At 48.6% G+C, this 14,426-nt stretch overlaps 2 protein-coding genes and 1 pseudogene across 2 annotated transcripts; 1 reads left to right on the top strand and 2 right to left on the bottom strand.

Moving 5' to 3' along the window:
* Nucleotides 1–255: 255 nt before the first annotated feature.
* On the top strand, nt 256–8,839 carry LOC136522581 (ATP-dependent zinc metalloprotease FTSH 6, chloroplastic-like; annotated as a pseudogene).
* An 84-nt stretch (nt 8,840–8,923) lies between these two features.
* LOC136523713 (protein RKD1-like) lies at nt 8,924–9,977 on the bottom strand. The gene is made up of 4 exons (XM_066517306.1): nt 9,955–9,977; nt 9,720–9,859; nt 9,262–9,626; nt 8,924–9,139 (listed from the first exon to the last, which is right to left on the bottom strand). Exons 1-4 carry the CDS (start codon nt 9,975–9,977, stop codon nt 8,924–8,926), a joined length of 744 nt encoding a protein of 247 aa, XP_066373403.1.
* Nucleotides 9,978–12,257: 2,280 nt separating this feature from the next.
* On the bottom strand, nt 12,258–14,426 carry LOC136522617 (pentatricopeptide repeat-containing protein At1g62260, mitochondrial-like). The gene has a single exon (XM_066516426.1). The coding sequence runs from the start codon at nt 14,408–14,410 to the stop codon at nt 12,359–12,361; it is 2,052 nt and encodes a 683-aa protein (XP_066372523.1). The 5' UTR covers nt 14,411–14,426; the 3' UTR covers nt 12,258–12,358.

Raw genomic sequence — 14,426 nt, 5'->3', positions numbered from 1 at the left:
TAATTGGCTGCCTGGATTTCACCACGGGACGACAGGGATTATCCACCGACGGGTTCTAGATGTTACGCGAAGCGCAACCGGACAAGCCCATCCACCAACTCACGAAACTACGGCAGAAAACCATCTCAAATCGCTGCCAATCATACACGAGCAAACTCAACAACATCCGCTCGACCATCGCCGTGACGTGAATGAAGCTATTTAAACCAGGGCTCGCTGCCCCCGTGTTCCCTCCAAAACCGCAAGGACGATTGAAACTTGACACGGCACCCGCGTACGACGCTGCATTGCAATTTTGCATCGCTCAGTAACCAGTAGGTAGTCCATCTAGTCCGATTAGTTGCCGATGTCGCCGGCGACCATGTCCCTGACCACGACGACCCGCCTGCACATCTGCCGGGCGCAGGACGTGTCCAAGCAGGCGCCTGTACAGAAGCGTGCGCCTCCAGCTGCCAAGGCCACGCCTCCTTCTTCGTCGTCATCAGACACCGCCGGTTTCAGCAGGAGGAGGCTGCTGCAGTTCGCGGGGCTGGGTCTCGGGCTCGGTCTCGCCGTGAGAGACCCAGCGCGGGCGCGTGCCGAGCCGGCGCCGACGCCGGAGGACGTGACGTCGAACCGGATGTCCTACTCGCGGTTCCTGGACTACCTCAACGCCGGCGCGGTGCGCAAGGTGGACTTCTTCGAGAACGGCACGGTAGCCATCGTCGAGCTGGACGACTCGGCGTCGGCGTCGAGGGTGCATCGGGTGCGGGTGCAGCTCCCGGGCCTCCCCGCCGAGCTGGTGCGTAAGCTGCGGGACAGGGGCGTCGACTTCGCGGCGCACCCCGTGGAGCCCAACCTCGGGCTCATGTTCCTCGACCTCCTCCTCAATTTTGGCTTGCCGCTCCTCTTCATCGCCTCGCTGATCTGGAGGTCGGTCACCATGAACAACCCCGGCGCCGGCGGCGGGGGCCCAGCCTCCCGTTCGGGCTCGGCAGGTCCAAGGCCAAGTTCCAGATGGAGCCCAACACCGGGATCACGTTCGACGACGTCGCCGGCGTGGACGAGGCCAAGCAGGACTTCCAGGAGATCGTGCAGTTCCTCAAGTCGCCGGAGAAGTTCACGGCGGTGGGGGCCAGGATCCCCAAGGGCGTGCTGCTGGTGGGCCCGCCGGGCACGGGGAAGACGCTGCTGGCCAAGGCCATCGCCGGGGAGGCCGGGGTGCCTTTCTTCTCGCTGTCCGGTTCCGAGTTCATCGAGATGTTCGTCGGCGTGGGCGCGTCGCGGGTGCGGGACCTCTTCCACAAGGCCAAGGCCAACGCGCCGTGCCTCGTCTTCATCGACGAGATCGACGCCGTGGGCCGCCAGCGCGGCACGGGCATCGGCGGCGGGAACGACGAGCGGGAGCAGACGCTGAACCAGCTGCTGACGGAGATGGACGGCTTCAGCGGAGACAACGGCGTCATCGTCATCGCGGCCACGAACCGGCCGGAGATCCTCGACGCCGCGCTGCTCCGCCCGGGCCGCTTCGACCGGCAGGTCAGCGTCGGGCTGCCCGACGTCCGCGGGCGGGAGGAGATCCTCAGGGTGCACAGCTCCAACAAGAAGCTGGACCCCGACGTGTCGCTCAGCGTCGTGGCCACGCGCACGCCCGGGTTCAGCGGCGCCGACCTTGCCAACCTTATGAATGAGGCTGCCATCCTTGCCGGCCGCCGCGGCAAGGACCGCATCAGTGTCAAGGAGATCGACGACTCCATCGACCGCATCGTCGCCGGCCTCAAGGGCACCACCATGACCGACGGCAAGAGCAAGCTGCTTGTCGCCTACCACGAGATCGGCCACGCCATCTGCGCGTAAGTATTATTACTAATCGACCTTACTTCTGTTAGTACCGTAGCATTGGTGCATCTGTGTTCAACCCGTAGATCCGTAGTTAGGCTTCTCGACCTTGTGGAGCTTCACCGCAGCGGCAGCGTGGACGCTGATGTCGCCCTGGATGTAGCCTCATGGACGCCAGTGCTCGACGTGGTGGTGAGGCAGTGGGGGCGTCGGAGAACCTGCATAGGCTACAGCAGTGGTGGTGGCGGGCTCATCCCGTCGCTGGCAGCACGCTTTAGGATCGGATTAGGGTTTCTCTGTAGGTGGGTGTGGCGGCTTCGGTCAACCTTGTAGTCCGAGCCCTCATCCCCACCTTCCTTTTATGTGTGCTGTGCGACAGGGACCCTTCAACCGAATTAGGGTTGAGCTCCCCCGATCAGGGAGTAGAGATAGGGCCCAATAAGCTGTTGGGTCTATTGGTGGAGATCAACTAACATTCTCCCCCCCTTGATCTCATTCCATCTTTCACTTTCATAGCATTTGCTTTTGTTCATTCCATTACAGATTAGTTTATAGAGCATGTCTCATCGTCACGGTCCATTGCCGATAGACTTAACAGCTATAACTCACTACTCTGTTCTGAAATAGATATTTATCTTTGTGCCTTCTTTTGTCCAGGAATATTTTAGGCTTTTTCTTAAACCCAAGCTAGCTACATGTTCTCTGAACACCATGTTCTCTGAACATATTGGGTGGTAAGCCATTTATAAGTGGATCCGCGAGCATCCTTTCTGTTCTTATATGCTCAAGACTTATGACTTGATCCCAGACTTTATCTTTCACAATATAATACTCCATGTCAATGTGTTTGGCAGCACCACTTAACTTATGTTGTGAGCATCCTGTACTGTCAGATTATAATCGCAGTATTACTTTAGTGGTCTATAGATGTCGTCAACCACCTTCAAACCGGGTATGAACTTCGTTAGTTAGTTCACCTGCCCGTTGCCTCATAACACGCTACAAACCGTCATACATTGTGGACGATGTAGTGACAGTTTGCTTTGAGTTTTTCCATGAAATAGCTCCCCTTTGCGAGATGATAGAAAATCCACGTCTGGATATGCATTCACTCTTGCATAATCAGAATCTGAATATCCCACCATGTGGAGTGAATCAGATCTTCTATATGTCATCATAAGGCCTTTCGTTCCTTGCAAATAACGCAAGACTTTCTTTATCAATTTCAGTGTTCTATTCCAGAATTCCTCTAGAATCTGCCAAATAAAACCCGGTAACAAATGCCAAGTCAGAGCATGTACATATTTGAGCATGTTGCAAGCTTCCGACAGCTGAAGCATATGGAACCACTTTCACTTTATCGATTGAGCTCATATTGGTTTCTGGGGCATTTAAAATCCTCATATTTGTCGCCCTTGACTATAGGAGCAGGTGAGGGACTACATTTGTGCATACTGAATTTCTTTAAGATCTTTTCCATGTATGCCTTTTGTGACAGTCCTTATACCCTTTTTTTCTATCTTGGTGAATCTCGATCCCTAAAACGAACGAGGCTTCACCAAGATCTTTCATATCAAATTTCTTTCTCCAGTAGTAGACTGACATCACTACTAGTAAGTAAGATATCATCTACATACAGGACAAGGAAAATAAACTTCCCATTCTTAAACTTTGCATAGACTCAATTGTCCTCTACATTCTTTTTTAAAACTCAAAATTCTTTATTGACTGATCAAACTTCAAGTACCACTGTCTTGAAGCTTGCTTTAATCCATAAATGGATTTCTTTAGGCGGCATCCCATTCGTTCTTTTCCTTCCATGACAAAACCTTTCGGTTGTGCTATGCAAACATTTTCCTTCAAGTCTTCGTTGAGAAATGCCGTCTTTACATCCATCTGATGTAATTCTCAATCGTAATGTGTCACTAATGTCATTATAATTCTGAAGGAAACTTTACATGAGACTGAAAAAAAATGTCTCATTGTAATCAATCTCTTCTCTTTGCATAAAGTATTTTTCCACAAGTCACGCTTTATATGTTTCTATATTCTCTTGAGAGTCAAGTTTTGTTCTGTAGACCCATTTACAGTCTACTGTATTGGCTCATTTAGGAATTATTTCTAAGTCCCAAACTCTATTGGCATTCATCGATTTCATTTCATATTCTATGGCCTCAAGCCACTTTGATGAATGATCACTTCTCATGGCTTCTTCAAATGAGGTGGGATCATCCTCCATTTGAAATTCCTTAGTGTTATACACTTCATAATCAGCAGAAATAACTGGTTCTAACTCTTTGAGACCTTCTAGGGGCCTCCACATTTGGCACATCTACTGTTTGAGGCTGTTGTTGCTCCCCCTCATGTGTGGCAATAGGTTCTATAGGATCCTGAAGAACAGGTTTCTCATTTTCATTTATTTTTGCCATAGGTGGAATAACAACAGGTGCTGACACCATAGTATCTTGCACTGTCGGTGCAGCGACAGCATGTAGTGAAAAAGTTGGCTCATGAATCATTGGAGTGGGCGCATACACCCGCTTCACTTCAAGGTCAATTTCTTGAGCTACCATGCTCCCCCTCATCTTTTCATCCTTTAGGAAAACAGCGTGCCTCGTTTCCACAAACTTTGTGTGTCTCTCTAGACAGTAGAAACGAAAACCTTTTGACTTTTCTATGTAGCCAAGCAATGGCAACTTACTGTTTTGATATATAACTTTCTAATGTTTGGGTTAAATACTTTAGCCTCAGCAGGGCTTCCCCACACACACGCAAGTGGTTTAGTGAGGGTACACTTTCTGTCCACAACTCATACGGTGTTTTGGGCACCGACTTACTTGGTACTCTTTTGAGAATATGAATGAAGTTTTTAACGCCTCCATTCACAGGCTCAACTGTATGGTAGAGTAACTTATCATACTGTCCACCATATCCATCAGGGTGCTATTGATTCTTTTAGCTACTCTATTCTGCTGAGATTCACCCGGTATAGAATACTGGGCTACTATGCTATTCTTTTAGGGTATGCTGACCGTAGTACTCCTCCACGGTCAGACCTGACTATCTTAATCTTTAATATCTTAAATTTATCCAATAGAAAAGATATATTGGATAAATATAGCCATAATGGGAGTAATCATCTGTGAATGTTATGAATGAATCATAACCATCCATACTCTTTACAGAAAAGCTTTTCACAGATGTCTATGTGAATAATCTATAAAATTCCTACGCTTCTTTTGTCATCTTTCTTAATCTTCTTTACGTACTTTTCTTTTATGCATTCTCTGCATTGTTCTAAATCTGAGAGCTCTAATGGAGAAAGAATATCATTCTTAACTAGTCTTTCTATTCTCTCCCTCGAAATATGGCCTGAACGATAGTGCCATAATTTCGACAACGCATCGTGAGCTCTCTTATGCCATCATTATCAGAGTAACACTCTGTCACCAGTTGCTTTATCAGCTGGGTAGCATATGTCTTTGAAGAGGCAGTGAACTGACTCTTTATTCTATCAAGGTACTCAGTGACCGTGTTACACTCTGGAATTAAGCCCACAATTGCAGGTTCAATCATGTTCTTTTATCACAGCCAAACATCTCTTGTTGGCAGTGACCCACTTCCTATGCTCAAAAACCATAGGATATCTTTTGGGATTCAAAATCCCTTTCTTTAGTTGCCCAAGTGACATTATTCTCTTTTTGTCTCCCTCATCGGTGCCACAAACTCAGTAGAACACGGTGAGGTGACTACCCAGTCCACCTTAGACAAGATGAAAACCAGGTCAAAACTTTTGTTAACATAAAAATAACACCATTTGCATGTCTTGATTCCAACGTTGGTCAAAATCAAAACATACAACTATTCTTATACACTAATTCTACATCACCGTTGGGCAGAAATAGAATTAATGCATAAACCGTTAACTTTCACAATTGTTCTTACACACTAATTCTACATCACCGTTGGGCAGAAATAGAATTAATGCATAAATCATTAACTTTTACAACTGTTCTCATACACTAATTCTACATCACCGTTGAGCAGAAATAGAATTAATGCATAAATCATTAACATTATGATATTGTTATTAACAACGTTGGTCAGAAAACAACAACATCATAATCATATATAAACTCTTTTTCTCCAATTAAATACCACATTGATTCAAAATAACTGGAGAATTAACATTTTCTTTAGCAGCGGAAAAACTTTCTTTTTCTCCAATTAAATACCGCATTGGTTCAAAATAACTGGAGAATAAACAACCTTTCTTTAGCTGTGGAAAAATTCTCTTTTCCTTGAATTTTACCCACAGGAAAATTTGTATTTTCTATTTCCTTTAATCCATTAATCAATTTCCAGGAAATAAAAATTTACTGGAAAACTTTTCTTTTCTCCAGTTAAATATCATGTCGGTTTCAAAAACATTGGAGAATATACTTTTTCTTTAGCAGCGGAAAACGTATACTCAATTTCTTGAATTTTACCCACAGGTAAAATGCATTTTTCTATTTTTTTCTTTTGAGCCAATTTGCATTTTCAAATTTCCAGGAAATAAAAATTTACTGAAAAAAGAAAAAATGAAAACTGATTCATTTCTTTACTATTCCTTCGGCCCAGCCGGCAAAACGGCCCGGCCCATCTTCCTTGCGCGACGCCCCGGCCGCACCCAGGTCGCAACCTAGGCCTGGGCCGGCAAAGCCGTTCGGCCGCGCGCGCCCGCCTGGGCCGCGGGTCGGCCCGATCATTTGCAGTCGTTTGATCTCATCGATGGCTCGCCCGCGCGTTTCGGGAGGTCAAAAACCGCCGCGGCCGGGTTCCTCGAAACCCTAGTTCATTTTCCACGCCGCTCTCTCTCTCTTCGTTCTCTCTCTGTCGCCATTCTTTTCTCAGCGCAGCGCAAGACCGAGAGGACAGTGAGCAAGGCGAGCCAGGCGGTGGAGCGAGCCTTGGCGCCGTCGCCGGCCCCCTCGCCGGCGCGCGTGCTCCCCAACGGGTGAGCACGCCGCCGTCGAGCGGCCTAGCCGCGGCGCCCCCTTTTCCGAGCCCGGCGAGCAGCTGCCCCGGTTCGGCCTTTCTGCTCCTGCGCGCCGGCGTGACAGCAACGCTGCACGGCGGCGAGGTAAGCGACCCCCTTCCCCTTCTTTTCCCTGCGGTTTTGATTCTCTTTTCCTGTTCTCAGATTCGACCGATTGGGGATAGTTAGGGTTAGCGTTTCTTTTCTCTTTTGATTTCTTTTCCTTTTCGGAGTTCATCCGAATCTCTTCCCTTTTCTTTCTCCGATTTGGACTGATCTACCGGAGTTTGCGCCCGCGGCTCCCCTGGCCTCTCTCTTTCTCTTTATCCTCTTCCTACTCTCATGCGCTACGGTGGACGAGCGGCGGCCACCTACGGTGACCGAAGGAGGAAGACGAGATGGCGCCGCCGTGGAGCTCCTCGTCGGCGTGCGTGCTCGCCTAGTTGCGGAGCACGCCGCCGTCGAGTAGTCACGCGACGGTGCCCTGTTGTTCACGCGCGCCAGGCTACCCAGCTCGGTGGCTCTGTCTCTCTCTCGTCGGCCATGGATTTGGTCGACGATAGTGACAGGACGGCCAGGCTCTAGGTAGGTAGCCTCATGACCGTCCTCTTTCTCCATTTAGGGTTCGAGTTCCGTCCTGATCCGATCTGGATCGGGCATTTTCTTTGTTTTTCAATCTAAAACCCTAGATCTACACCCTAGGCTGACGAACTGCTAGGGTTCTTTGTTGAAACCGTGTCCACTTTTTCCGTACCCGATCTAGGGTTAGGGTTACACAGAGTGAACCTGGCTCTGGTACCATTGTTAGTATCGCAGGATTGGTACCTCTGTGTTTAACCCGTAGATCCGTAGTTAGGCTCCTCGACCTTGCGGAGCTTCACCGCAGCGGCAGCGTGGACGCCGATGCCGCCCTAGATGCAGCCTCGCGGACGCCAGTGCTCGGCGTGGTGGTGAGGCAGTGGGGGCGTCGGAGAACTTGCATAGGCGACAGTAGTGGTGGTGGCGGGCTCATCCCGTCGCTGGCAGCACGCTTTAGGATCGGATTAGGGTTTCTCTGTAGATGGGTGTGGCGGCTCCGGTCAACCTCGTAGTCCGAGCCCTCACCCCACATTCCTTTTACGTGTGCTGTGCGACAGGGGCCCTCCAACCGAATTAGGATTAGGCTCTCCCGATCAGGTAGTAGAGATAGGGCCCAATAGACCGTTGGACCTATTGGTGGAGATCAACTAAGAACTTCCTCTTTAATTTGTTCCAAGCTAATGTTCCATTTCCTTCGTCTGATTGATGCAGGACGCTGACGCCGGGGCACGACGCGGTGCAGAAGGTGACGCTGATCCCACGGGGGCAGGTGCGCGGGCTGACGTGGTTCCTGCCGGGCGAGGACCCGACGCTGGTGTCCAAGCAGCAGATCTTCGCGCGCATCGTGGGCGGGCTCGGCGGGCGCGCCGCCGAGGAGGTGATCTTCGGGGAGGCCGAGGTGACGACGGGCGCGGCGGGCGACCTGCAGCAGGTGACGCAGGTGGCGCGGCAGATGGTGACCACGTTCGGGATGTCGGAGATCGGGCCGTGGGCGCTCATGGAGCCGGCCGCGCAGAGCGGCGACGTCGTGCTGCGGATGCTGGCCCGGAACTCCATGTCCGAGAAGCTCGCCGCGGACATCGACAGCGCCGTGAAGCACATCATCGACCAGGCGTACGAGGTCGCCAAGGAGCATGTCAGGAGGAACCGCGCGACCATCGACCAGCTGGTGGACGTGCTCATGGAGAAGGAGACGCTCACCGGCGACGAGTTCAGGGCCATCTTGTCGGAGCACGTGGACATTGGCAAGGAGCAGAGGGAAACAGCGGTCCGGACAGAGGTGGTCACCGCTTGAAGCTTGACAAGACTACTGTACACTGTAGTTATCGAAATAGGTGCAAATATGCAATAGTATCAGTACTGTACATGGTAAACTCTTTTCACGCAACAAGAACGAAACACATGAGTTTCCGCATGATTCGGGAAGAGGTTCTCGCGTTCCAAAGGGACCGCGGATTACATAATCGATCGAGCATAAAAGGAGATAACTTGATTTGGATCACATCACTACTCGTGGATTCTTGGTGCTGCCTCCACTCCTTTGAGAGACAAGAGCCGTCTCTTCTTGTAGTTGGCCTTGAAGCAGGCCTGCCTGAGCCTCTTGGTCTTCTCATCCAGCTGCACATACGGCCTCTGCTCCAGGAGCTTCTTCTCCTGCTGCAGCATCTCCACCACCGCCCTCAGCTGCTCCTCATCGGTCGCCTTGCCCGCCTCCTGCAGGACCTGCACCGCAGCGGACCAGTCTCACAAATTCCCCTCACGGATTGGTTGAATTTATCTGACGCAGAGCATTGTGAATGTGAAACTGGGGGGATGGAGATTGGAGAGACATAGGGAAGGGAAACCTGGACATTCTTGATGAGGGACTGCAGGCTCTTCATCTTGCGATGTGGCCACCTAGGGATGCCCAGTTCCCTGCACCTCTTCTTGAGGAGGGTGAGGCCGACGTTGAGCTCCCGCGCCGCTTGCATGATCGGCATGTAGAAGTACTGCGACACGAGCTCGAACGTGAGGACCGGCTCCTCTGCCCTCACTTGCTGGCCTGCTGCTCTGACGACCTTGGTGTTCGAGGACACTTCCTTCTCCTCCTCGGCGTAGCAAAGCAGCGGCAGCCTCTCGTTGCCTTCAATCTGTACCTTGTTGTCAGACTGCTGCTCCGTGTCATCCCAATGCCTCAGCACATCATCCTCAAAGATGGCGTCGAGCTCACCTGCATGCGTCTCAAAGAACAAGACATCGAGTTCGTAAGAAGGTCTCATCTTGCACCTGAATCCGAATCCCATACAAGGAAAAAGAAGCATACCTTGCAGAATGTTGCTGGATGTAATGGTCGAGCACGATGGGTGGAAGTGCAAGCTTGGTAAGGAGAGGCCGGAGAGGAGCGCTTCCTCTTCAAGCAGGTGGCTATCAGGCCAAGCACCTGTCCAGTAAGGCCACAAGCTGCTGACAATGCAAACAAGAAAAAAATTGCTATTAGCGCACTGACATTCTGTGCAAAAAATTGAGGAGTACGAAGAAGCAACGAGTTTACGGTTTACCTCTCTTCAATCTTGGCCTCCATGGTTCCGGGAGATGCTGGAACGGAGTTGAGGCCAGCAATATAGGGAGTGGAGAAGATGGAAGGCAAACGCGGCTCTTTTAAACCCCTGGGATCATTGGGTTAATGGAAACGGCCATTAAAAACCACGCGAGGAATTAATGCAAAGGGTGGCTAATGGATCGGGAGTTACAGATATAATTAGCTCTTGGTAATTGCCGAGCATGCCATTGGGGCTCGTGCACTAGAGAGCATGCATAGTGGTCAGTCAAAGCCTTTCGGCTAGATTCGATCAGTTCAAGATTTGTTTCTACTTGCACCAAGGAATGTAGGAGTGCTACTAGCCATCTATCCATGGCATTTTTTTTGTTGGGAAGTAGAAGTAGCATGGAGTAGTGACTCAATGGGAAATTTCAGGCCTGTTTTGTTGAAAGCCTGGATGACTTGTTTGAAGAAAAGTATTGTCTGAGAGTTGCCTGGAATTCTGAGAGAATCTGCCTGGCCAGGCAAGTTGAGAGTTATTTGGTTAGAAGCCTGGCCTGAGAAAGCTAATGAATAGAGATCATGTGTTTTCTTCTGTGCCGGAGAGGTAATTAATTCATTTTCTTAATTAATAATACCTCAAATAGACACAAATAAACATACGGTGACAAAATAAAAACAGATAAGTGATTTTTCTTAATTTATACTATGCTTAAATTAATGTCTTTTTTATTTATCTTTGTATAATTAACATGTATTTTTATAATCTGATTGACCAAACTATATAATTTAGTAAATTATTGTCACGTGTTTAATATTAGAGAATCACGTTTAATAAGATTAAATAGGGAATATATGGATAAATTATATCTTTTAGTATAATATATATGATTTAACACTTTTGATTAAATAATGTGAGAAAAAATAAAAAATAAGTAATCAATATAAGAAATCATAATCAGGATCCGGAAAATTTTAATGGTTATGAACAGTAAAAGATCCTTTCCATGCCTCTGTGATAATAAAGTGGATGTAATTTTTTTAGCAAACCTGTGTATCATTTGTGAATAATAAAAGAACAGGACAGCAATAGTTAATAATAGAACAAAAGTGGCACATTACATCATTAATGCTCAGGCAACCTCACGATCATCCAGGCGCTCGTTTTGCTCGCCTGGGCCTGGCGTTGTTGCCTGGTACAAGCATGTGTCCAGGTTCGTAACCAAATGAGTAGCAGGCAACATCCAGGCGACCTGCAGCCTAGGCAAAGTAGAGCCAGGGTGTTCAACCAAACACGTCCGTTCTAGCATTATACTCTTTGCCTGAGCTAATAATATTATAGAACTTTTCTTTTACAAATTTCAAAGGATTAGTGCTACTCAATTAAAATGCTACTCCTACTTTCTTGGACGTCGATGTCATATATGATTTGGGTTGAGGCTAAGGTTTTTACTTTGGTCATAAATTTATGAACTGATCATTACAGCAATAATTATCATGCATAGCATAGGCAATTATGTATCCATTCAAGAGGCAGGGGGTGAGAGATTACTTGAGCAGTTGAATTGGCTTAGGCCAGTCTCAGTGGGAGTTTCATCCAAGTTTCATCTGTATTTAATGAGCTACCATGTAGGCATTTTTGATAATATGTCACCTTATTTGGAGCAAGGCTAATAATACAGCCAGCTGCTGGATGCAAGAATCCTTACAGCCTACCTCTTAGCCCACCCATATAATAGTTAGCTCTTCAGCATTAATACATGGCCCACCTGTCTCTCTCACAGAGTTTCTCGGTTCTTGTGTCTAAGCCGGCTGTAAGCTTACAACCCGCTTCTTCTCTTTCTCCTCTCCTCTCTCCTCCACATCAGCATTCAGTCTGCTTACAGCCTGCTATTATACTTGCTCTTATGAAGGAAAAGAAGAAATGAGTTTCATGGGGATGAAACTCTCCTGACACAATTACCAACTCGCAATGAGTCATGGAATTAAATGTCAATGAAATTATAGAATGAAACTATGCATTGAAAGTGATTGTTTCATTTAAGTTTCATTGCATTCTATCTTATATGGGCATTTTTGAAAACAACGCTATGAAACTCTTCACTGAGACTAGCATCATCTCCATGTAATTTCACCCGTTGGATTTTAAATTCTTCAAGTTGTAGGCAAATACTTGACAGCCACATCACTATTATGGAAATCTGTATGAGTTTACTTTAGTTTTTCGCACAATCAGCAGTGCCCTCATAGATCTTCAATTTTTATCAAATATAATAATAAAATATTTGTGTTTTCATTACCAAAGAAAGGTACAAACATTACAAGAGAGCACATGTACAGGCCAAGAAGAACGGAAGAAAGAGCTTGTTTCTACACCGCAAAACCTCTTCTCTCCCCCAAATACAACAATTTCACATAGCCTTCTAGCTCCAATCTCTACATGACCTATAAAAACATTCTAGCACTGAAAAAATCTCCTGGGTAAGGGGATGCGAGGTATCCCCTGAGATGAAGACATGCACCTTGTCGTGCAGATCAATCCAACTGTAGCCTGGATGCTTGTGAATCCCTAGCCGTTCCATGTCTTCTCTAACCACAGATGCACTTCCCCACCTCCCCTCATGGGCATGTAAGTTATGCATCAAAACATATGGAGCAGAACTCTCAGGATCAATCTTGGATAATGCATTGGCAGCCACCTCAGCCAGCGCTTCATTCTTTTTAGCAGTGCAGGCTCCCAGGAATGCCCCCCACACAGCTCGGTCTGGAGCAATTGGCATGCTCTTGATCACCTCCAATGCGTCCTCAAGCTGGCCATGTCGCCCTATGAGATTGACAAGCGCAGCATAGTGCTCAACCCTAGGAGCAAGGCCGTACTCATGAACCATGGTATGAAAAACCACCCGGCCTTCGGAGACAAGGCCAGCATTTCCACATGCACTCAGGAGAGAAATAAAAGTTATGTGAGTTGGCATAACCTTGGCACTCCTCATCTCCTCAAACAGGCGCAACGCTTCTGTAGCATTACCATGGTGCTCATAACCTCCTATCAGTGCATTCCAAGAAACTAAATCTTTTTGTGTATGCATTTGGCTGAAGATGGTCTTTGCACTGGTTAGTTCACCACATCTGGAGTACATTGTCATAAGTGCATTGTTGGTTGCCGTATCTGGCAGAAATGATTTTTCAATAAGTTGGTGGAGCTGAGCCCCAAGGCGCAACATGGCAAGTGACGCACATGCTGCTAGAACTGAAGAGAAAGTGTGATGATCAGGCCTCTCACCAACTTCTAGCATCCTTTGGAATAGCTTGATTGTACCATCATAATCCTCATTTAGCTCATAACCCGATATCATTGTATTCCACGTGATGGTGCTCCGCTCCGGCATCCTATCAAAGAATCCCCGAGCATGTTCCACATCCCCTTTTTGTGTAAACCCTCGTATCATCAAATTCCAGGTCACTGCATCAGGGTCTGGCACTTCCCAAAACAGCTTCTCTGCCTCCTCCATGTCTGAGACTTGAGTGTACCCTGCTATCATAGTGTTCCATGACACCAAGTCCTTATATGGCATCTCATCAAACAATGTCCTAGCTGAGCAAACATCTCCAGTTCTGATATAGCACATCATCATCGAGTTCCATGACACAACATTCCTCTCAAACACCCTCCTCTTATGCTCCTTGTGCTGGCTCTGTGTTTTTGGAATCATAGAAAATAACCTCCTTGCATCAGTTACCCTCCCAGATTGTCCATATGCAGCAATAAGGGTGTTGAAAGCATCAACAGCCTTGTCCATGTCCATCACCCTCAAGCGCTTTGTAAGCAGCTCATCAGCCTCGTGCAACCAACCGTTCCTGATAAAACCAGAGACCATTGCAGAGAGTGACGCAGAGTCCTTGTCAGGCATTGCCTCGAACACATTGAGTGCCTTCCTCATTTGGCCAATAGCAAAGAACCCCGTGACCATGGTATTCCAAGAAGCCGGATTCCTATGTGGAATCTCATCAAATAGCCTCTGGGCTTCCTCCATGAGCCCGCGGCGCGTGTAGGCGCTGAGGAGTGTGCTCCACGAGACGGCATCGCGCTGAGGCATCTCGTCGAACAGACGGCGCGCGGCGGCGAGGTGATCGGGTTGCAGCGATCGAGCGTATGCAGCAAGGAGCGTGTTCCAAGAGATGATGTCTCGCACCGGCATGGCATCGAAGAAGGACCGCGCAGCTCTCACGTCGCTGCGGCGCGAGAGCGCCGCGAGGAGCGAGTTCCATGTGACCACGGAGCGGGAAGGAAGCGCGTCGAAAAGGCGGCGGGCGGCAGAGAAGCGGCCGCTGCGGAGGAGCCCCACAAGAGAGCGGTTGTGCTGGCGGACAAGGCCGTCGCCGTGGTCCATTGCCACGGCTACTTCCGGTGTGACCGGGGCGCCGGCATGGCGGTGAGCGACGGCCGCCGGGAGCCGCGGCGGCCATCTTCGCATCAGGTATAGACCGTTC

The sequence above is a fragment of the Miscanthus floridulus genome, chromosome 18 (assembly GCF_019320115.1).
Source record: "Miscanthus floridulus cultivar M001 chromosome 18, ASM1932011v1, whole genome shotgun sequence".
In the NCBI taxonomy this organism is placed as follows: Eukaryota; Viridiplantae; Streptophyta; class Magnoliopsida; order Poales; family Poaceae; genus Miscanthus; species Miscanthus floridulus.
This window is presented reverse-complemented; position numbering and strand designations above follow the sequence as displayed.